Source organism: Chelmon rostratus, chromosome 11 (assembly GCF_017976325.1).
Source record: "Chelmon rostratus isolate fCheRos1 chromosome 11, fCheRos1.pri, whole genome shotgun sequence".
NCBI lineage: Eukaryota > Metazoa > Chordata > Actinopteri > Chaetodontiformes > Chaetodontidae > Chelmon > Chelmon rostratus.
Genome location: NC_055668.1, coordinates 14,639,514 through 14,662,019, shown reverse-complemented (window position 1 = coordinate 14,662,019; position 22,506 = coordinate 14,639,514). Strand labels below are relative to the sequence as shown.

Genomic DNA, 22,506 nt, shown 5'->3' with positions numbered 1-22,506 from the left:
CGTGTCTCGTAATTAATACGTCACAATAGTTGAACCTTCGGCTTGCATGAACAGTCGGAAGAACGTACGCTTGGGAACACTGATAATTAAAGTCACTGGTGTTAGTTTTATATATTTAGCATCTTCGTGATACAGGCTGACACCCACAGCAACCTCGGCCATTATAGCTACTTCTCTGAAAGTAAAAATGTCTTTGTCAGCTACATGGAGCAGGTCAGTCTTTGCCAAACGCAAGATTCTGTGTACTTTGAGGCGAACCTGTCTGTTTTTTTCAACTACTGACGCTATTCAAGCTGACCAGAGGAAACCATCATCAAAGAAACAGTTGAGAAAACGTCACAAGAAACCTCCCGGGACTGATGATATGTCCTGGGAGGAGAGGCTGGCTGATGTGGTCACCCCTCTGTGGAGGCTCAGCTATGATGAGCAGCTTGAGCTCAAGCAAAAGCACCAGGAAAGCATACTGTCTCAGCTCTGCGGGTACCTCTCAGGTGATTTACAATCTCAATCCTCATCAGCTGTCACAAGTAAACTCAGGATACCTGTTCTGCCTATTCTGCCATCGCCAGTGAGGGAAGGCTACCGCAACAAGTCTACGTTTTCTGTCAACAAAGGAGTGGATGGAAATCCAAAAACAGTTGGATTTTACATGGGCACAGGCAGGGAGAGAAACATTGTCTGCATCAATGGAGACCACCTGCTCAACATACCGGAGAAGCACAAACTGGTTGCCAGGTGCTACCAGGACTTCATCCGCCGGTCTTCCCTGGAGCCCTGCCTGCTGTTTCACACTGGCGGTCACTGGAGAGAGGTCACAGTGAGGACCAACAGAGAGGGCCACACTATGGCTATCGTGTACTTTCACCCACAGACGCTCACCCCAGAAGACGTGGCGGTCCATAAGGCTGACCTGGTGGATTACTTTACGCGTGGACCTGGATCAGTCTGTCAGCTGGACTCGCTGTTCTTTCAGGAGACCACCATGACTCGCTGCAGTCATGAGGAATCCCCCTACCAGCTCCTGCATGGTCAGCCACACATATACGAAGAGGTAACATACACCGTGATGGCAAAATTACAGGAAATCTGGAATCCTCAGCTAATGTCTGTCAAACTTCACGTGCTGTTTGTGATGCAGGCTTTCTGTTACAGATTAGTGATAGACACCAATGGGCAGAGATGAGCAGGTGGCACAAAATCCATGTAAGCTTACATTATGTTTTTCATCCTGTGTTGTTTTTTTCATCCACAGCTGCTGGGCTTTAAGTTCCGCATCTCTGCTGATGCCTTTTTCCAGGTGAACCAGGCAGCTGCTGAGGTGCTGTACGACACAGTGAGAGACCTGTGTGTCCCAAACCAGGAGGAATGTCAGGGAGGAGGAGCTAAAGTTGGCGGTACTCTCCTCGACGTGTGCTGTGGGACAGGTGCCATCGGTATCACTGTATCTCCCAGAGTGGACAGAATTATTGGTATAGAGCTCATAGAACAGGCAGTGGAGGATGCCAGACACAACGCGGCTCTCAGTAATGTGCTGAACTGTGAGTTTATCCCTGGGAAGGCGGAGGTGGTGCTTCCCGGCCTTATGTCTCAGCTGAGCTCCACAGGCGGAGGCGTTGTGGCAGCTGTGATAAACCCTGCTCGAGCTGGCCTGCACCACAGAGTTGTCCGAGCCTTACGAAACCAACCTGCTGTCCGAAAGCTGGTCTATGTTTCCTGTAAACCGGATGGAGAAGCTATGAGGAACTTCAGGGAGCTTTGTTGTGCTCCTGACCCACAGAAGAAACTCACAGGAGAGGCATTTTCTCCAACTCTAGCCGTGCCTGTGGATATGTTCCCACATACTCCTCATTGTGAACTGGTGCTGCTTTTTGAGAGGTAGCAAGTACTTCTTGTTCAGAGGTGGGCTGAAACCCTTCAGCTACAATAACTTTGGTTACTTTAGAAAGCTGTTGAGAGCTGAGTATGATATACTGTATGCCAGATAATGTTTCTAACCACCTACTGTACTTACTGTAATAATCTTGCACTCATGGTTCACCCACACAGGTGTTTTCAACTATTTTCTTAAGGGCTGCAACAAGTAATTCAATTAATTTGGTAATTCTTTTGATTTATCCTTTGGTGTATAAAATGTCAGAAAATAGACATTTTCAAGTTGCTTGTTTGGTCCGGCCCAATACTCAAAGATATTACATTTTCAGGCTGCAATGATTAGTTAAATTATCGATTAGTCCGTTGAAAGACAATGAATTGTCTATCTTGATAATCAGTTAATCCTTTCAGTCACTTTTCAAGCAGTTTGCTGTTTCCAGGTTCTTAAATGTAAGGATTTGCTGCATTTCTTTGTACTTGTGATAGTAAATGAAGAGTCTTTGGAATTTGAACTGTTGGTTGACTAAAGAAGCAATCGGAAGATGTCACTTTGGCCTCTGGTAAGTTTTAATAGGCATTTTTTAGAATTTGACATTTTATAGACTGAACAATTAATCGTTAAACTAGTCTGTAGATTGAAAATGAATATAATCGTTAGTTGCAGCCCCATTCACTTCATAATCATATAAAACAGAGAAACCTGCCAAATACCTACATCAGAGAGGCCGGAACCAGCAAATATTGCTGTGATGGACTAATCGGCATTGACAAACTACCAGTGGACTAATTAAGAAGAATGATTGAAGGCACTTGTGTGGGACAGTATAATGGAATCTAGTAGAAGAGCCCTTACAGCATATGTTTAAATCGTTGAGACTATGTCAAAGAGATGTTGATTTGATGCTGCTGGAATTTTTGGTTCTATATGCAGTCTGACCATAACTATGAAGATCCCACTTTGCTGCAAGTAGTAGTGCATGTCTTAGTCTGCCCTGCAGTAGCTACGTTTGTGCAGTAGATGGTGCCATTACAACTTGTTTGGAGCCATCCTGCTAGGAAACATCCCATCCATTCCAGTTCATTAAAGGTCATAACGCAATGATTGTTCACTATGAGGAGTCAAGTTTTATTCCTGAGAGTTTACCACAGTTTACATGAGCTCACACATTGCGACAATGCGGCCTTGGCTGATAGGATGTTCCTTTATCTCTTGAGTGACATAATGGGATAGTGATACTCATGGACAAAATCATGGGTTGCTAGTGTTAGCAGAAACACTGGGAAATGATTTTTTTGGGGGTTTTTTTGTACCCCCACAACACTCCCAGGGTGTAATGAGCAGTCTCATGTTTGACTCCTTACAGGAAAAAAATCTGTTCACAATGTTATTTATTCACCAAAAGCAGTTTGAAAAAAATAAATCTAATATAATCACATCGCCCACTTATTTTGCTTATTTTTTGCCCTTTAAAAAATATTTTCTACTGTGAAAATGTACTGCATCTACCATAAGTTGACAGCCACGACAGACCAGACTTGCTTTTAATTTTTTAAGCGAATCTTGCAAAACAATAAAATTGCCATTGAACTGCAAGTGTTTTTATGGCCGTTTGGAAAAGAGTGACATGTCAGTGGGGGTAAAGGGCACAGTCATGAATGCAACTCTTGATTGCTACATTTGAGACTGCGACAGTCATGACTGCATGACATCATGGTATCAGAGGAGCTGACCTGTGTTTACAACCTCTTGCCATGTTTCATCAGATCATTGATTATATATATAAGATGAGAACGGGGAAAAATGGAGGGTGTTGAGCAAAGAGCCAATGGGATATTCAGAGCAGGTGGCATTAATTTCCCCATCCACCAATTGGTTTAAAACGGCCTCGGAATAGGCTATAAGAAGATACCCCTCGTCTTAACCGGGGACCCGTTTCACCTTCCGCATCTTCCCTCTACACCTGCGTCTCACGTGCGCCCGGATCGCGTGCACCTTTGGTAGCTTCCTCTTGTGCAGTGAAGCGCGGCTGGAGAGCAGGAAGCGAGCGTGCTCATCTTGGGTAAGCAGTCATTTGAATCAAACATTTAAGTGGGAATTTTAACAGATGCCAATGTCATATGCAAATTGTAAGTGTTGTCTGACTCCTGGTATGCTGATGCTGTAGATGCACAGGACACATAAGCGTAACTCAGTTAGCTTGCTATACCCACACAGCATCTCTACTGCTGTTCCACTGACTACACAAATGATTTTATCTTTATTAAACTGAATTAAAAACAATGACATGATATCACGCCCATTGGAGTTAATGGTCAAACTGTCTAGAAGGCTCACCATTCAGCTAGCTTAGCATAAACTTCATCACATCAGTGACCGCAAGCTAAGAACAAAAGTGGCTATCTCCCAGTGTAGTGGTGGCTAGAGCTGCAACAGTTAGCTGTCAACTGTTCCAGCATCTTAAATGTGAACATTTTCTGGTTTCTTCACTCCTTTTTATAACAGTAAACTCAATGTTTTTGAGTGGTGGACCAAACAAGACACCTGAGGACATCATGTTGGATGTTTTTTCATCATTTTCTGACATGTTATAGCCCAAACAACTAATAAACCAATCGAGAAAATAGAAGATTAATCGTAAGTGCCTATAGCCGAGCAGCAAGTTTTGATGTAGCGACTAGCTGCTACCTGTTGGAACACAGTGGCATCTGCCGGTGGAGCAACAGGAACGTTCCCATTTTGATGTGACACTGACAAAAGACGGGTAAAAAGTTGCCACAGGTCGCTGGGTTGTGGAAGTAATCACCCAATATACTGATAAGAATCAGTATATGACACCGATAAGAGTGACAGACAGCCGGTGCACCGGTTAAATGTGGTATCTCTTAGTCAAACACGTGTGACAAGCGGCATTTCACAACCGTCGCTGGAATATGCCAATATGAATGGCATACGATCAGACAGATAACTGCCGTAAACCAGTAGGACGGCAGCAGCATGCCAAAAACAAGCCGTGACATAACTGTCAGACTATAAGAGAGGCATGCTTTGAGCCACTTCGCTATCTGAGCGCTGCCGGAGAGTGAAGCGCAGGCTGCTGCGTGTACACAGCCAGCCGCCGTACTTTCCTCTCCCTTTCTGCATCTCGCTGTACGCATTTCACTGAGCAACATCTCTCTTTTCTTTTCCTGCTGCGCACTGCCGCTACAGAACCACTTCAGCAGAAAAAAAATGACTGAAACGGAAACCCGGAATCATCACGCCGGCAAGCAACAGAACGGAGGTGCCATGGCAGAAACGTCGACGGTGGAGGATGTTTTTGACGACACCTATAAGGAGAAAGAGGGTCCCAAACCTCCGAGGAAGCTGGTGTGGAGAAATATCATCTTGATGACCCTCCTACATATCGCATCGCTTTATGGACTGGTTCTCATTCCTTCCGCGTCGGTTTTAACTCTTGCGTGGAGTAAGTATTTAGTAAACACTATAGCAGGATTAGCTTTGCACCGTTTGTTGGTTTTTCTCCCGGTAGGACACAATCAGGGCACAGAATGTGCTGATGGTGTGTGATCATTGCTAACTACAGTGCATACTGCCTGAGGGGGCATGCCCATGGGAATAATGGAGAATGAGTCACCCTGGCCTTGTAAATTTTCATTATACACATCCATGCTTGTAGGCCTCCAGATCTATGCTGTCCCTTCTGTAACTGCTCAAACCTGTGGCTGATTGTAAACTAATTAGTCTTGTTGGACTCTGTAGCATGTCCTAAATCAGACGTATTTGATTTTCAGTCATAATAGCCAAACTGTTTGCTGAATAATTAGAATTTGTACCCTATGTACAGTATGTAGACTATTGAGGCATGACTCGAATTCCTGAACAGTCTCAACTTTGTTTCCACTCTGGCACTGCATAATTTTCCCCTCTCTTTGCAATGCTGAGCTGCATATTATTTCACCGGGCAAGACAAAGCACAATCACCATTCCCATAGTCATCCCATTGTGAGCTGTGTGGCACCACAACAGAATGCTCTTTTGCCAGTCAGAAGCCCCCGGTTCTCAAATCCTGGGTAGTCTTGTCTAGGCTTCACATAGAAACACATTCAGCAGTTTTAGAACAACAAAAGTGTGAGGGCAGACCTGTGTGCTCCCACCACCCCATCTCCCCGCATAGATGACTTTTCTCTGAACAAAGAGGCCCGGCTGTAATGGAAAGAACACGGTGTCCCAGTGAACTCTGCTCTCATGGGTGTAAAATTAATCTCAGTGTAGTGGTGACAGTTTCCCCTAAGACATCTGTCCTTTCTGCCTCTTTCTTCCAGCTGTAGTGTGCTACCTCATCAGCGCTCTTGGTGTGACTGCAGGTGCGCACAGATTATGGAGCCACAGATCCTACAAGGCGTCTTTTCCCCTGCGAGTCTTTCTCGCTGTTGCCAACTCCATGGCCTTTCAGGTAAATCGGAGAAACGTGTCAATATTCCCGTGGCAAGTCGCCCTCCTCTCAAAAATGTGCTTTGCTTTTTGCTCCTCGTCTGTGATGTTTGAGCTTTGCTTTGCAGAACGATGCACTGTATGTGCAGAGTTTGACACTAGAGGGGCCGTTTTCCCATACATCTTACCTCATAGACGAACAAGCAGGATTTTGTGACATCACAACTTATTTTGAAGGCAATCATGGTCCAATATGCATCTTACACAAGTGAGATGAAACCTGAAGCCTGCAGTGTTCATACACTGAGAACACACTGTGTAGTCAGAGACATCTTGTGTCCAGCAGTTAAGTTTGAAATGAAAAATAGTTGCGTGTTTATAGATCAAATAGGCAATTGAAGCTGTTTGAGAAAAAACATATTAAACACAATATTATTCAAGCAGTCTTTTATATATCTTTAAACATGCCTGGACGGGATCTTAAAGCTGTCTAATATACATCACATGTACTTGTTTTATTATTAACGAGCATAAACAAAGAGGCAATGGCATGGTTTTCATTTAATAGTGCATTAAATTACATTATGCAACCTGAGTGATATGCATTTATTGTTTTGTTACCACATGGTTCCTGACCTTAATCTGATGATCTAAGGCACTCATTCACATTCATGGGTGCTTTATGTAATCTCCATATCTGCCTGTCTCCCTTGGAGCAGAATGACATATATGAGTGGGCGAGGGACCACCGTGTCCACCACAAGTACTCTGAGACGGACGCAGACCCCCACAATGCCACGCGGGGGTTCTTCTTCGCCCATGTTGGTTGGCTGCTGGTCCGCAAACATCCCGATGTCATTGAAAAGGGCAGAAAACTGGAACTGTCAGACCTGAAGGCAGATAAAGTGGTTATGTTCCAGAGACGGTGAGCAAACATTACCAAGAGTTTGTTTTGGGGGTTTACTGCTGCTCTTCTTGCCAAATGTGTCTCTCTGAAAGGAGCTCATAGATGCCGACAAAACAGATCCTTGTCAGCCATAACGAGAGTCCACGTGTAATCATCATTAAAAGTTATTTCCCCTCTGCCAAAGCTGTACAGGATGAAACAGTCCAGGGTTATCATGACCATGATAACACTTAGGGACAGCTCTGCTGATAAGGGATGCTTTTTGCACCAAATCAGTATGCCCCATAGTATACACTGACCAGTCATTTGTCAACATTTCTACTCTTCTGGACACAGTCCCAGGTTTTCACTTCTACTCTCACGCAAAGGGGATTAACATTGACCAGAGCCACCCAATCAAAAGCCCCTGTCAAGTCTGTACAGTGAACTATTGTGTCAGTCGTCCGGAGATAATCATGATATGTTTAGAATTGCCCTCATAACAATATAAAATGATGTTTTTCATGATACCCTTTAGATTAGATTAAATTCAACTTTACTGTCAGTGCACACACAAATAGTACAAATACTGAAACAACGAAATGCAGTTTGCCATCTGAACAGAAGTGCTGTATATAGAATAAACAATGAGACGCAAATACTGTGTATATACAGAATGAACATGTGCAGCAGTTACAGTAGACCGGTAATGCAGGTAAAATAAAATATATATATTGCAGTTGTAAGTATAGGTTAATGTTATTAGTAAGACATATACAGAATGAATAGCCGTAGGTGTGATATGAATTTGGTGTACACACTGTTGATCAGACATGTGTAGTGTAGACAGTATTATTGATATGAATACACTTTACCCTGACATGGGTTAAGATTTTGATATTTTAGCCATCAAATCAAAGATGAGATTCAATATTGCTTTTCACTCCCATTTGCGTTGTGGGATTATCGAATGTACTGTGTGACCTTTGCTATGAGACAAAAAAATGATACAATGTCAGTCTCACCCAAATGGATAATTTATGCGATTTAAATTCAGTTCTTTCTAATCAAGCCTCAGATTTAATTCTGTCCAAGTGAGACTGGATCTGTGTGAGACACAGTTTGTTCTTTCATTTCAGGCACTATAAGCTCTCTGTGGTGGTCCTTTGCTTCCTCATGCCCATGTTGGTGCCCTGGTACTTCTGGGGCGAATCCCTGGCTGTGGGATACTTCATCCCCGGACTCCTGAGATACACCGTGATGCTCAATGCCACCTGGCTGGTCAACAGCGCTGCGCACATATGGGGCAACAGGCCATATGACAAGACCATTAACCCAAGGGAAAACCCAATGGTTGCTTTCAGTGCCATAGGTAAGGAAACAGCATGTTCATTATTCACTACAGTGATTCAGGCAAAATAATACTGACCTTCAGGTATGTTGTCGCTGTGTTGTGTCTAAATCAGCATGTTTGTGTGGTTTACTGTCTGAGTGCCTGAGGGATATTTGAATGATCTTCCCATCACTTGTTGAAAGCTTGTCTTGTCAAGTCAACCACAGTGGGGGCGGCTCTGTCTCAAAGCTGAGTCAGTCTGGCATTTTTAGTGGGACAGTGTGCTAATCCAGTGGATGATGTTTGCTTTGTCCCGCCTGTGCCAGTTTTAGCTTTGAAACTTAGACACTTGAACAACTTGAAAGTTGTGTATGTATTTCATTTTTTTTAGAGACACACTAATGTTGTTTTCAGTATCATTGTTTCCCCATGAGTCAAGACTTTATTTGTGGTGGCTGATACCACGAGGTTATGATGCAGCAGACAGCACGGAGCATTGGTTGCTGCAAAACGGCTCTAAATTCACAAGCGAACTCATTATTGCACAATTATTTCTTTTCTTTGCTTTCAACTGTATTTCCATGCAGCCTTAGAAGAATGAACATTGTCAGCCACATTTTATCTACCAAGCTTGCAAGAAAGATGTTTTTTCTTTTTTTTGTCACACCTAACTGAATGCTCTCTAGCATCTGTGATACCAAATGGAAAAAAAAATGTTTTTACACCTTCCTTTTAGGTCTCACCTATTGTGTTACTTTAATTAGTTACAGCAGTTATTTCCATGATACTCACTTGTTCCTTGTTCCTTAGCACCCAGAGCAGTAGAAGTGGAGTAGGAAAAGTCTGCAGCCGAGTGTTGTGGATGCATTTTTAAATTTATGGTCACGTTTGATTTTCTGATGATAATCTTGACCTTCATCAGTGCAAAACATAGTCTCATGGATTGTTTACTACTGGTTAGCCGTGATATAAATATTCATAATGCTTTGTGATTGTAATCTGTCCAACAAGTTGGGCAGAGCTCAGCCTCAGTTTATCAGGATGTTTTCGATTGCAGTGCTCCAGGGGATTCCTTGTTGTCCTGTCTCCTAAAGCTGTGGGCACAACTTAGCCGTTGCCAGGACAACCAATCAGTTTCAGAATGATTGACTAATTGAACACATCTGATTTTGGTTGCTTGTAAATTACATTACATTTACACGACAGTCAGCCTTGAAGATTTTTAGATCCAAAAAGTCCCCACCTCAGGCTCATATTTTCAGTCACATGCCTCTCAATGGTTGGCTGTCACTGCGCCACAGTCCTGTGATCAAATGAGTGTGAATTTCATCATTCATTTTCTTCTTGGTTTTCAGGGGAAGGCTTCCACAACTACCATCACACATTCCCCTTCGACTACTCCACCAGCGAGTTCGGCTGCAAGCTCAATCTCACCACCGCCTTTATAGACGCCATGTGCTTCCTGGGTTTGGCCAAGGACCGCAAGAGGGTGCTGAAGGAAACGATTGCTGCTCGCATACAGCGAACAGGCGACGGCAGCTACAAGAGTGGCTGAGTCGCACTCGCTACAAACTCTGCAACTGATAACGATGTGTCGAACCAAGACAGAACGTAGCAACAGGTATAGCAGCATTTTAGTGATGGGGGGGGTGCTTACCATGCTTCTGATTATAAGTTAAACCTCTTCCTGAGACTAATATTGGCTTTAAAGAGTTGTAGACCTTTCCATAAATTGTGTGGGTCATTTTGAAGTTTTGAAGTGTCCTCACTGACTATTAGCCACAGCCAGCAACTTGGCTCCATGTGCAAGCAAAGCTTTTTCACAATAATATAAAACAGGAACGACGAGAATGAAAAAAGGCTGCGATTTAAGTCTCTTTTGGCAGCAGTGGAACAACCAAACAAGTCTGTGTGAGCGGTGTGTAAAAGCAGCAATTACAGAATAATTTACTGTATGTCTTATTTGTTAATGTGCTATTTATTGATAGTCTTTGGCACTTTGAAAGCTTTATTGAAGCCCTTAACAGTGAGGTTTCTCTGCAGGCAAGGATGGGGGCCTTTTGCTCTAACTTTAAGCTTCATTCCACAGGGAGTGGAGTTTCATGTTATTTGTCTATTTCAAGCTAAGGGGTTTCTTTATTTTTGGTAAGATATTAGTCTTACTAAATCGTAAGCTGCCGTGTTCAATGCCAACACCAAGACAGTCAACGCTTGTTTGAACTGTCCCCATTTATCATATCAGAGTAACCCTTGGTGAATACAGTTCAGCTGTGTTATACTTTGGGATACTTTCACACCCACTGTCCGAGGGGCTCCTAATGAGGACTGAGTTCTCTGGATTAACACAGTGTACCTGTGGTTGAGCAGTGAAGCGGCCTCAGATTCATCATTAACCCTTTTCATGTAGGCGCCTCTGGACTCGGATGCTGAACCAGAATTCTCACTCTTAATCTGAAAGGAGAGAATTGTTTGCGTTTATTTTTGTATTCATTTGAAACACACTCAGATATAAGGTCTCTCTCTCCCTCAAATAAGGCCAATGAGGCATGTGTAGGAGGTGCATTTACCTTTTTGTGCTGTGTGATACTGAAACATGTGTCAGGACTCTTGCCCAAATGCCTTATGAGGGTTGCACACCTGTTTGAACATTAAAAAATGTGCAAGTTATGGAACTAAATTACAGCTTAAATTTTCTGTCTAATCGTGGCTGTGTGGTGTCTGTCTGTTTTCAAAGGAACACTTCAAAAACCTGAAATCAGTTATTTATAACGGACAATGTGGGACCATTCAACCAATCCTAAGATAAACCAACAGCGATGATGGGTTACTATGACTTAGCATTAGTGGAGCCAAACAAATACTTTGCTCTAGAACGAGATCCAAACTTGTTACGACATCATTAATGGTACTGTTGTATTTGTCACACCTCCTATTTTACAAAGCAACAATTTTCTACAGTGTTAACTTCTTGAAGTTTGAATGCCTTAAAGAATGGCACATTTTTTTCAGAGAATGTTTTTGCCCACTGTATGTACCATAAATAAACCAAATTTTCTACTTGTGACAAAGTATGTTTTGCTGTTTTTGTTGAAATTCTGTAATACTCCTTATTCGTATACTGAATAAAAAAATATGATGATACTACTTCTGTTACATTCTTTATCAGTGACATATAGACACTACAATAAATACTTCTGATAATATTGAGCTGAACTATCAAAGTTATTAACTATAAAAAGTGATTCAGAGGTAACAAAGTGTTTCATAAAATGCATAAAGAATAAAATGTCCATCCATCCGTTTTCTTCTGCTTATCCAGGGCCGGTCCTGGGGAAGCAGTCTAAGCAGGGAATAAAATGTGTCACAAATAAAAGAAACCTGGTGCTTAGTTATTAAATGGAATGATAGATCTTAGATGTAAATTCAACCGTTTTCATTGTGCATTATTTACATGCAGCATGGGGATTTACACATCCCCATGCTGCATCTTTGGAGTCTTTGGATCTTTACTGACAGTTGCATGGCTTTGAAGTCCACAACCTGCTGTCACACACTGATCCTGTGAGTTGTTCCAACAGGAGTTAAGAATCTGTTTTTTTTTTTATCTCCATCTCGCTGCTGACACAATCAGACATGAAGGACCTGATGTTCTTGTTAATTAGCAGCCTGCTCTCAACGTCCACGTGCCTGTGCTGATCTGATCTGTCCTGTGGGATCTACCACTTGGTCACACGTGGCTCACTTGTCTCACACACATCTGATGTTGCTGTAACATGGGCGCACCCGTGACACCGCCATACATATTTAGAATATCTGCTGACATTGTTAGCACATTCCTCGAGGATCCTTGAGATTTCTGTTGATATGGTAGAATGTTTTGCAACTTTGTGCACTCCTGCAATATATATAATGTCATCCCTGTGCTCACATTTATAAGGCTTGATGTGAGGAGCTGTGTAGTCAGACGGGCTGAGGCCAAAGTTTCCCATCACCGTCTATCAGGCCTGTTGAAATGCCCTCCAGCAAGCTGCCAGCGTCTAGTATCTGAGCCTGATTTGCTCAGGGGTGGGCAAGCAAAAGGAGACTTTCATCACTGGGGTCATGGGGTTTTTTGCTGCTATCAACACATCTTTCAACCATTTAAAGCCTGTGTCAGCTTGCTCCCTCTGCTGGAGGATTACTATACAGCAAGTCGCAGAAGCAGCCAGCGCAGTGCATCCATTTCTGTTCTGTATTAAAACAGTCAGTGTGATTTGTTTGTTGCCACTGGTGACTTTCTGGCAAAAGGCTGCGACAGAGTGCAGCCACGAGTCTGATCCTGGTCCAGATGTATTGTAAGTGGTCCCACCGCTGCTGATCTCTGGTGCCCCAGCAGTGACATCAGCCCTCTGTCCATTGGCTGCTGACTGTCAGGCCATCCTCCTCACGGCATGTAACACCTCAGTGTGGTCCCGCTGCCAGACGGCTCAGACGCTGCGCTGTGGCCGCCCGCACGGCTTTTAGCTCGAACTTGTGCAACAAAAAGGACTTGTTAAATGTTGCCGCAGATGGCCGCTTTTCAGGGGATCAGATGTCACGTTTTAGCAGACTGAAATCATTCAGATCAATGACGAATATCAAGCTTGCAACGCAAGCATATGTGTTTGGACATTCGTTTTTACTCCCATCATGTCAGATCTGGCGCATATTCCGTTCCTTGTACCATTATTGTGCGCACAAGATGCAAATGCCGCTATAGTTCACATTTAGAGCGCAAACACTGAAGCAAGTTATATCTATAAACTGCGCGCTTTTGGAGCCGGGATGCTAAAACAACAGGATGGATCCTTTCTTAATCACATTTACTAGTCATTCCTCTTTAAATCTTAATCCAAAAACATCCCTCAGAAGTCCCCCCAAACCACTGAGCCCCCTACTCTAATCCTAATTTGCACACAAGAAGATTGCTAAAGGGCTGCCTGCGCCAAAGGAAAGGGTCCTCCGGGTCAGACGGGGTTACTCAGGAATAACCCTTCATGCAGTGTTAGGTAGGGACCGTCTGGATTAGTGATGCAAATGTCCCACATCTGATCAGGCCTTCACTCTGGCCCCATCCGCCTTCTCTTTTCTGTTGTTGGGGGGGCAAATTCTCTGTTTAACATAAAAGCCGTGTCCGTGGTGACTTTTAGATTATTTAAACATTGTAGGGAAACATGTTTATTAAGTATCAATAACGCAAAACACGCTCACCCCCGTCTGAATAGAATTTACTCTGGGCAAATGCAAGGTAATTTAAACCATGCATTGTAGAAAATAGAAACTATGACTCTATGTGTGCCCCTTTCTCATTTGCAGGTGTGACTACAACCGCATAGATCTGGGAAAAATGGATGCTCCATGCTGATTGCACTAAGAAATAGGCGCATCCACCTGCAGATTCGCTTTTTGTTTATGGAAATAGATCATTCTCAGATATAGATGCACACGCTCATGTAAACTGATCGAGGCAGTTTGACCCCTTCTGAAATGAAATGCTCAAATGACACTTTTGATTGCCTGCTGTGTCCCGCGTGAGTTTCAATCCTTGTGTTTTCAGTGCGATAAACATTGATTCAATCATACCTTTGTGAAACCATGAAATACTTCCTCTAACACATTCGCCATCCAGAGCACTATCTTCCACTAATCCCTGACAATCAGCTGCGCCTCAGATAGCTTAAATAAACTTTCGAGCCAGAAATTCAAGGGATCAGTGTTACACTTTTCCTATAGGATTAAACAGATCTTCCTTTGCTCTTGAATGGAGGCAGGGAACCTACCGTTGCCCGGCCCTGAAGGCCCAGGGTGCCCTTTTGATCATTTCAGTCTCTCCTTGGTGCAATACCTCTGATTGGTCAAGAGAGTAAGAAGGGGGAAAATCTTTAATTAAGCAGATAATCTCTGGTTGGGACGAGAGCAGCTCCATTTCAGAGCCCCCTCCTTGAGTCCTGGAAGCCCCGGTGAAGTTTCTTGCGCTGGTAGCTCAGTTTCCTCTCCATCGTTTGACTGTCTGCAGGCTTCGGACGGGCTCAGAGTCACCGTCATCCCGCTCACCTGTCAGGATGTTCATGCATTTGGAGGTTTTCTACTACGTTTTCATTCTCCTGGCTCACATGAGGTCTTACTGCTGCTGGTAAGTTTGATTGATTTTTATTTATTTATTTTTTTGTGCAGATATATTTTGTGTCCTGATGTTGATTTCAAATATAGGAGCAAAGGCCTTTTTGTCAGTATTGTTTGTTGTTTCTAAGCCCTAAATTTCTAATTTTACATGTTTTTTTTCTCTCATTAGTCATTAGAATATTATTCAAAAGCCATAATATGACCCATGAAGTCATGTACTTGAACAATGTGGCAACTGGAAATAAGGAAATTATTTCTTTCTCACATAAACAGTAACTAGATTTGTTTTGTTCATTTCACCAGCACCATTTTTTAATAAGACACCTTTTATAAAGGGTGCATCAGTTGTAACTACTGGCTTTATTAATCATGACTATATCATTTACTAATGCTTTACAAATCAGTTGTATGCCATTAGTAAGAACAGCCACTGGGTTGCCAGGTTGTGTAAACTCTCTTTCAGAGGTTATACCATCTGACTGCTTAATAATAATAAAAAAAAATTCCTGCAGACGTGGACCAAAAGTTATTTTTTTTAACAATTTACCAACACTTAAAATTGCACACTTGCATTTAATAATGCCTTATTAGCATGTATAATGGCAGACTTGATGGCTCATTATAAAATGAGAAAACCATGATCGTTTAAAAAGGGATGGCCAACACTGATAGATGCATTATGTCCAAACAGAAAGGGCAAACACCAGCCAGTGGGATTTTTCACAACCTGGCAACCTCAAATTTCAAGAAATCATAGGTTATGACCTCATTTTTAACATTTCTATGAATTTTATTTTGGACAAACTCAACAGTGTTGTTCACAGAGGTTTGGATGCCCGCTGGTGTCACGGTTTAACATGTTACAAAGCGCACTAATGAGAGATGTTAGCAGAGGAATTTGTGAAGGACACTGAGCTTCCCTGAGTGAATAAGCTGTCTCCTTTTCCAGGTCAGTGAATAATTTCTTGATGACTGGACCCAAGGTAAGCCAACTTTCTTTTGATCTTTTCTCCTCGTCCTTTTCCCAAAAGAGACCGGCAGAGAGAGTGTGCTTTCTGTGCCGGCTCGTCGTCTTTGTAGTATCTTAACTTAAGTGCATTGAGCTCTGCTACCCGTCTGTATGCAACAGTGCCACTAAGGCTATATCACTGATATTCTTGGCCCTTTGTGATTTTTTTTTTTCTCCCCTCCGTACACTTGACCTTATTCAGAGGCTGTGTGTGTCTGCTGGTTGAATGTTTTAAGGGGCGAGGGCAGGCATTGCTGTAGTGGGTGGTCATCATTAGTGAGCCAGACCCCTTGTGAAAGAGGTGGTACTCCATCTCCCCAAAGGCCACTTGAGACATATTAGTTATATTATCGTTCACACAGGCTGAACAAGCAGCAGAGAGCGGGCGAAAGCCAAGGACAGAGCGTATTTCATCACATTTGCTGTGGCTGAGAGAGTTAAAAAAAAAAGCCAAATAACATTTAAATGCAGCTGTTTTCATCATGAGACTGACAATTAGCGTTTACTCAATCTCCAAAACATTAAGAACTCCTTGATTATGTGATCCACTTTGATGGACACTTGAAGAGGCAAGACAGTGGAAAGACACATATGAAAGCTCACATCACCGTATAACACTTGATTTTACAAACGCAGAGAGGCAGAAGTGCTCTCATGATTTGTTGGATCTGTGCCTGCTGATACTCTTCAAGTGGCATCTGTATGAACTCTGTGTTCAGGCTCAGGCTGATTGGGTTGGACTGATAAGGAGGGATGCAACTGCTTACATTTTTTGCATCAGGTAAAACTTCCCCAAAAGACAATGCTTGTTGCGTAATGGGTGCATATCTGGGTATCAAAATCATTCCAGATGCTTGGGTGCCAGTGCAGCATTTTACAGTTTTAACATTTCCTCTGTCTCTGCTGGTGCTCCTGCAGGCGTACCTGATCTACTCCAGCAGCGTGGCAGCAGGAGCCCAGAGTGGCATAGAGGAGTGCAAATACCAGTTTGCATGGGACCGCTGGAACTGCCCTGAGAGAGCTCTGCAGCTGTCCACGCACAGCAGCCTGCGCAGCGGTAAGTTGAAGAGTGGCCAGGGAGCATCAGCCCTGAACACCAGCTCAAACATCTCTACAACGCAGCAGCAGCAGCAGCAGCAGCAGCAGCAGCAAAGAGGGCCTCCACTTCTAAATAGGGAACACCATTTAGTGTTTTGTAACTGCGTGCTTGTGTTTGTTGCAAGTTTCTGTGTTAAAGGGGAGGGTTTTCTTTTGTCGTTTGTGAAATAGAGATGTTTGTTCATTCAAAACATTCGCCACCCTTTGGGAGAGTTACAGTGGGCACGGTTGCTGGAGGCAAAACAAACACACTAATCCATTTCACAACATCCACCAGAGTCACGGCCTCTATTTGCAGCTTACACAAGCAATTTTCCCACCTTTGCAAGACAAAGAGTCAAATGTGTTAAGAAATACAAAATCAACTTCATGTATCTACAGCTTAGAGGAGTAGACACCGTGAAGTTTTAGGGTCCTGAAACTGACTAATCAAGACATTAAAAGTTGCTCTAGATGTGTAATATGAAAACTGTTGCTATGTAGGTAATGGAACTGATGAATTGTGCCATAATGTCTAAAATTCCTAACCTACAAGAAAGTTAACGAGTCTCTCTGTTGACAGCAAATCGGGAGACTGCATTCGTTCACGCCATCAGCTCGGCTGGAGTCATGTACACTTTAACCAGGAACTGCAGTCTTGGAGACTTTGACAACTGCGGCTGTGATGACAGCAGGAACGGACAGCGAGGTCAGAGAAGTACACACGATCCGTACATAAACACCCTCAGCAGCAGAGGTTTGATGCAGGCGACAAATTAAAGGAAGCACCTGAAAAAATGAGTGGAGAAACATAACAAAGGCAGATGCTTCCACACTCTGCACGGTGCAATTAAGCAATTAACATCACGTCATGCTGGACAGCCGCAGAGACTGCTAAGCTGGATCATGTTTCAATAGGAGCAATGACACCTGCATTTGGATCTATGGGAAAGACAGGGTGGGAAGTTCCTCAGCTGGCTGTGCATAGAGAGCAATATTACAGTAGGGTTGCAATGCATAAGCCCATTATTACAGGATAAATGCACACGTGAGAGTTCAGTGGCGCAAAAACCATGTAGGTATTAGTCAACAGAGATGAGTCTTCCTTCATCATGTTCTTGGCAAGTGGGCATGTGTGGAGTTCACTAACAGAACAGTACAGGCCTGAATGCTTGAACCCCACAGTGAGGCGATCTGGTGGCTCTGTTATGCTCTATAGGCATTTTGCAGCCATGGTTTGGGCCCTTGACCTGTTAGAGGGAAGGCTCACTGCAAATCAGATGATCACATTTATGCTAAGATAAAGCATTTCTATCTCGATGAGAGTGGTTTCTTCCAGGATGACAATTTCTCCATCCGTAGGGTGCGAGGACTCACTGAATGGTTTGATGAATATGAAAATGATGTGAATCACATGCCATGGCCGTTGCAGCCAACAGATCTCCACCCAGTTGAAGACCTATCGGAGATTTTGGACCAACGGGTTCGACAGCGCTCTCCACCACCATCATTGAAACTCCAAATATGTTTTGAAAGAATGGTGTCCATCCTTCCAGGAGGGCTCTAGAGAATATAGAATTAATGCCAAAACACACTGGAGCAGCATATGGTGGCCCAACACCTCATTAAGACACTTTCAGTCGGGGTTTCCTTTAATCTGTCACCTGTCTGTGTGTGACAGGATGCATTTTTTCTTCTTTTTGAATCAAATAGCCAAGTTCAACTTCTTTTTTGGTTCTCCTAGGCGGTCATGGCTGGCTCTGGGGCGGCTGCAGTGACAATGTCGGCTTTGGCGAGGCCATCTCCAAGCAGTTTGTCGATGCCTTGGAGACTGGGCAGGATGCGCGGGCGGCTATGAATCTCCATAATAACGAGGCTGGACGCAAGGTACTGTGGGGTGCTATTAATTCACGCCATCCACTTGGCAATGAGAGATGAGCCCTTAGTATGAGATGTAGTAAAATTCTACTTTGATTTGAACTATACAGTATTTAAAGTGGGTGGCAGCTTGGTTGAAATTTGGGGAATCTCTCCTGGCCCTCCAACTGATTGCACAGTGTAAAGCACCTTTTGAATCATTTTTTCCCTGCTCAGAATTACACTGAGTGTGCCACCCAAGCATCCCTTTCACATCGCTGTAAGTGAGGTGCCACTCGTCCCCAATAATAACAGTGTGTTCGGTGTACCAGAAGGGCCTATTTACAAGTGCTGAATGCCCCTTATGACAATACCTCAACTCGAGAATCTCAGGATCACTGGTGCAAGCTTAATTAGAGATCCTGGGGAGCCAGACATTGCACAGCTTTCGGTATTATGCTGCTTTTTAAAATAAGTGTTTAGTTTTATTCTTGCAATAAGGATCCCACATTTATGTTGGGCTTTGTTTGGCCCCGAGGGAGTTTGAGGGGACCACAGGCGTGCAGCTGAAGTGCTCTTTGTTTACGGTGCCTTTGCTCCCCCCTGTTGGGCCCGAGGATCCCCATGGCACCTGGAGCATCATTGTAACAGAAAAAAATGGGGATAGAAAGAGAGAAAAACTCCTTTTTCATTTCTCCCCTCAATGGGACTCTCCATTGGGTCTTCTCACACTGGAAAACATGTTGATAATGAACATGCTAAATAAATACTCCTATTTCTTCTGGGGGGACAATGAGGCTCAATGTGAAACTTTGATTCAGCCTCACCTCAACAGAAAGTTCATCCCCTCCTCGCGAAAAGAAAACGTCCCTTTTCAACCGACAGCTGTTTTGTGTCGGGTAAAGTCAGGAAACACAGAGGACGACAAAGAAACAATGGACCTCGGAGCTATCATTTCTTCCTTTCAGCGTATTCATCCCCCTTTTTTTTTTGCTTAACTGGAAAACTTTGAGAATACAATCGGTTAATTTGACAACACATCAATCAAGAGACAATGGACATCCTGTCCTATTTTACGCACGCATACTTAAACACACGTATGCATGTGTGCATGTGAATGCACTCAACCACAGAATCAATTTCCTTGTTTTCACAATCGTAGTCTTCAATGCAGCAAACTATGAATATATTTTAATAAAGTGAATCTTGCCTCTTTCCGTCCTTTCTGTGCCTCCAGGCAGTGAAGGGGACCATGCAGAGGACATGTAAGTGCCACGGGGTTTCAGGAAGCTGCACCACTCAGACCTGCTGGCTGCAGCTGCCAGAGTTCAGGGAGGTGGGGAACTACTTGAAGGAGAAGTACCACAGGGCCCTGAAGGTGGATCTCCTCCGAGGAGCCGGGAACAGCGCGGCCAGCCGGGGGGCCATCGCTGAGACCTTTAGCTCCATCTCTCGCAAGGAGCTGGTCCACCTTGAAGACTCCCCCGATTACTGCCTGGAAAACCGCACCCTGGGCTTGCCGGGCACGGAGGGCCGCGAGTGCCTAAAGAAGGGCAAGAGCTTGAGCAAGTGGGAGAAGCGGAGCTGCAAGAGGCTGTGTGGAGAGTGCGGGCTGGCCGTGGAGGAGCGCAAAGCCGAGATGGTGTCAAGCTGTAATTGTAAATTCCACTGGTGCTGTGCGGTGAAGTGTGAGCAGTGCAGAAAGACAGTGACCAAATACTTCTGTGTTAAGAAAGGAGGTCAGAGGGGAAGGAACGAGAGCGCCAGCAGCCGCCGGAAGAGCCTCAGACTGAGGAAGAAGCACTGAGCATTGCCATCACTTCTCCCCTGCTGCCATCGTATTTGTACCACTGCAGCTCCTGTCTACACCCAAACCCTCTGTGCGTGCTCACGTAGTGTGTGTTTTTGGACAAAAGCTTAGCAAAAATACAATTTCAGACCACCATCATTGTCACGTTTGGATGAAAAGTTAAAAGACAGTGGGATGTGCACAAAGCCAGAGAAGATGAGATTTTTTTCGACTTTGTAGAATTTTTGGTACAAATATATTTAAGATATATTTTTTATACTTTTTACAACATTTTTAAAAAAGTCACTGGGAATTTGAAGAGTATTTCTCTGGCTTCAAAATTCTCCACAATGTGATTTATTTATTTTCACACATACACAAAAACCTTAAGCAGTTATTGCTTTCTGAGCGGTGGATGATCTGACGACTGAGCAACAGCAAAATTTAGCTTTTTTCCATCAGGCTGTATATTAAACATAGCAGCAATCCTCTTACATTTCAGCTATCACTGCCAAGCTTTGAATTCATTTAGAAACACTGTGACATTTTTTGGGGCGGTCTCCCATCATCCAGCTCGCCCTGACCTTTGCTGCCCTCTTGATGTATTTAATTGTATATAAAATGAAGCACTTTGTACTGTACATTGTTAATTTATTGCACAGCAGTTTCTAGTTTTGCTTTATTGTTAGCTGCCTTTGTGGTTTGTTTTCTATTAAAATGTAATGAAAGAATAATAAATCCTTCAAACCTTGTGTATCATTCAGCCTGAAGAAAGTGTTCATCCTTCTTTAACGCACTCTTTGAGACAGTAATATCTGCTGGCTTGCAGTAAACACAGCCTCACTCTTCACATTGTTCGCGCCGGGGTTCAGACGCTCTGGGGCAGACCGACATGAGCAGAAAACTTTCCAGCGAACTCCTCGTTCCATCACGCCTTTCTCAATTTCCCCTCAACAAATACCTCCCGTTCTCCCCCTCATCATGGTAATCCTCAAAGAGCCCCCTAACTCCCAAGTGCTTGGAAGTTTCTTTACTGTTTAATACTAGTTTAATTAACTTTGTTCAGACAGAGTAGGGCTGTGGGGGTGGAGGGCATGAGGCAAGTTGCCCTTAAAAATCATCTCGCTTCTAATTTTGTATGCTAATCTCCTTTTTCACGCCGCACCTCCTTAGGAGTGGGGGAAAGAAATGTTGGGAAAACTTTGGGTTGCCTGTGCAGGGCTTCCTGCGGCTGTTTTATTTCTGGGCCCACCTATTTGGATCCTTTCACTCCTCTAGGGCCTTCCTTTGCTCGATTTAACAATGAATGCAGAGCTAATCAGCTCTCTCGGAAATGCACCACTGTCGAGGAAGGTAATCCCTTCTTCTCCACTCTCAATGGGCCGTCGCCTTCTAAAGGACTTTGGGAAAAGGCTTTGCACAGATTCACACTGTTCTCTCAAAAGAAGTTAGTTCAAGTATTGTGCCCAAACAAGTGGGTTTTATAAACACATGCTTGCCAGGATACTCACCCCACCTGCGAGTAAGAAGTGCCAGGCCCAGGCGGACTAGCACATGGCAGCCGAAGCCGAAACCCTTCAGACGAGATGGGACATGAAAGAGGAGATTAGAGTTCCCATTGAGAAGGGGGTGTTCATTTCTGCACCTTCCTCCTTTTACTCAATAAAGTGTCAAGGAAACACCTTGTTGACATCTTATTTACCAAACAGTGATGATAATCAAAACTCCTCCCTCCTCTGATGACCCCTGTGGGCTTGCTGGATTGCTCTGCCTGGCATGCAGCAAAAACCCTGTCACCAACAAAAGCCCAAGCATACCAAGCTGTCACCTCGCGGCTCTGTGGAAGCCAGTGTGCGATAGAGAGGACAACAGAGTGTTTTACAGGCAACGCAAAATTAGAATTAGGGCACACATTTTGGATTAAACTCAACAAAGCCACTTTAAAGTCGGTGAGCAGAATGCATCGATTTCTATTTGGGCTTTTTCTTTGGTTAATTATGTGAGTCGGGCACTGGCTCACCCGCAGCAGGGGTGATGTAGTGCTTTTACATCGCTGTACAATGCTCTCTATTTGTCATTAATCAGTGGTGTGTTCTTATGTTCATAACAT

The 22,506-nt window shown here is 43.7% G+C and overlaps 3 protein-coding genes across 3 annotated transcripts; all 3 read left to right on the top strand.

The window, feature by feature from the left end:
• The first annotated feature begins 86 nt into the window (after positions 1 to 86).
• Positions 87 to 3,272, top strand: trmt2b (tRNA methyltransferase 2 homolog B). The gene is made up of 2 exons (XM_041947048.1): positions 87 to 1,051; positions 1,253 to 3,272. Exons 1-2 carry the CDS (start codon positions 188 to 190, stop codon positions 1,877 to 1,879), a joined length of 1,491 nt encoding a protein of 496 aa, XP_041802982.1. The 5' UTR covers positions 87 to 187; the 3' UTR covers positions 1,880 to 3,272.
• A 1,660-nt stretch (positions 3,273 to 4,932) lies between these two features.
• On the top strand, positions 4,933 to 11,592 carry scdb (stearoyl-CoA desaturase b). The gene is made up of 5 exons (XM_041947050.1): positions 4,933 to 5,336; positions 6,196 to 6,326; positions 7,024 to 7,229; positions 8,330 to 8,562; positions 9,879 to 11,592. The coding sequence occupies exons 1-5, from the start codon at positions 5,102 to 5,104 to the stop codon at positions 10,076 to 10,078; spliced, it is 1,005 nt and encodes a 334-aa protein (XP_041802984.1). The 5' UTR covers positions 4,933 to 5,101; the 3' UTR covers positions 10,079 to 11,592.
• A 3,011-nt stretch (positions 11,593 to 14,603) lies between these two features.
• On the top strand, positions 14,604 to 20,414 carry wnt8b (wingless-type MMTV integration site family, member 8b). Its single transcript, XM_041947591.1, has 6 exons — positions 14,604 to 14,674; positions 15,614 to 15,647; positions 16,592 to 16,730; positions 17,334 to 17,459; positions 18,495 to 18,637; positions 19,845 to 20,414. The coding sequence occupies exons 1-6, from the start codon at positions 14,604 to 14,606 to the stop codon at positions 20,412 to 20,414; spliced, it is 1,083 nt and encodes a 360-aa protein (XP_041803525.1).
• Positions 20,415 to 22,506: the final 2,092 nt, after the last annotated feature.

Bases quoted from the DNA above. Each gene is read 5' to 3' on its own strand.
- trmt2b (XM_041947048.1), top strand. From the start codon at position 188: ATGTCTTTGTCAGCTACATGGAGCAGGTCAGTCTTTGCCAAACGCAAG. The intron at 1,052-1,252 runs GTAACATACACC...TTTCATCCACAG, and splicing joins AGCCACACATATACGAAGAG to CTGCTGGGCTTTAAGTTCCG.
- scdb (XM_041947050.1), top strand. From the start codon at position 5,102: ATGACTGAAACGGAAACCCGGAATCATCACGCCGGCAAGCAACAGAAC. The intron at 6,327-7,023 runs GTAAATCGGAGA...CCCTTGGAGCAG, and splicing joins CCAACTCCATGGCCTTTCAG to AATGACATATATGAGTGGGC. The intron at 7,230-8,329 runs GTGAGCAAACAT...CTTTCATTTCAG, and splicing joins GTGGTTATGTTCCAGAGACG to GCACTATAAGCTCTCTGTGG.
- wnt8b (XM_041947591.1), top strand. From the start codon at position 14,604: ATGTTCATGCATTTGGAGGTTTTCTACTACGTTTTCATTCTCCTGGCT. The intron at 17,460-18,494 runs GTCAGAGAAGTA...TGGTTCTCCTAG, and splicing joins CAGCAGGAACGGACAGCGAG to GCGGTCATGGCTGGCTCTGG. The intron at 18,638-19,844 runs GTACTGTGGGGT...CTGTGCCTCCAG, and splicing joins ATAACGAGGCTGGACGCAAG to GCAGTGAAGGGGACCATGCA.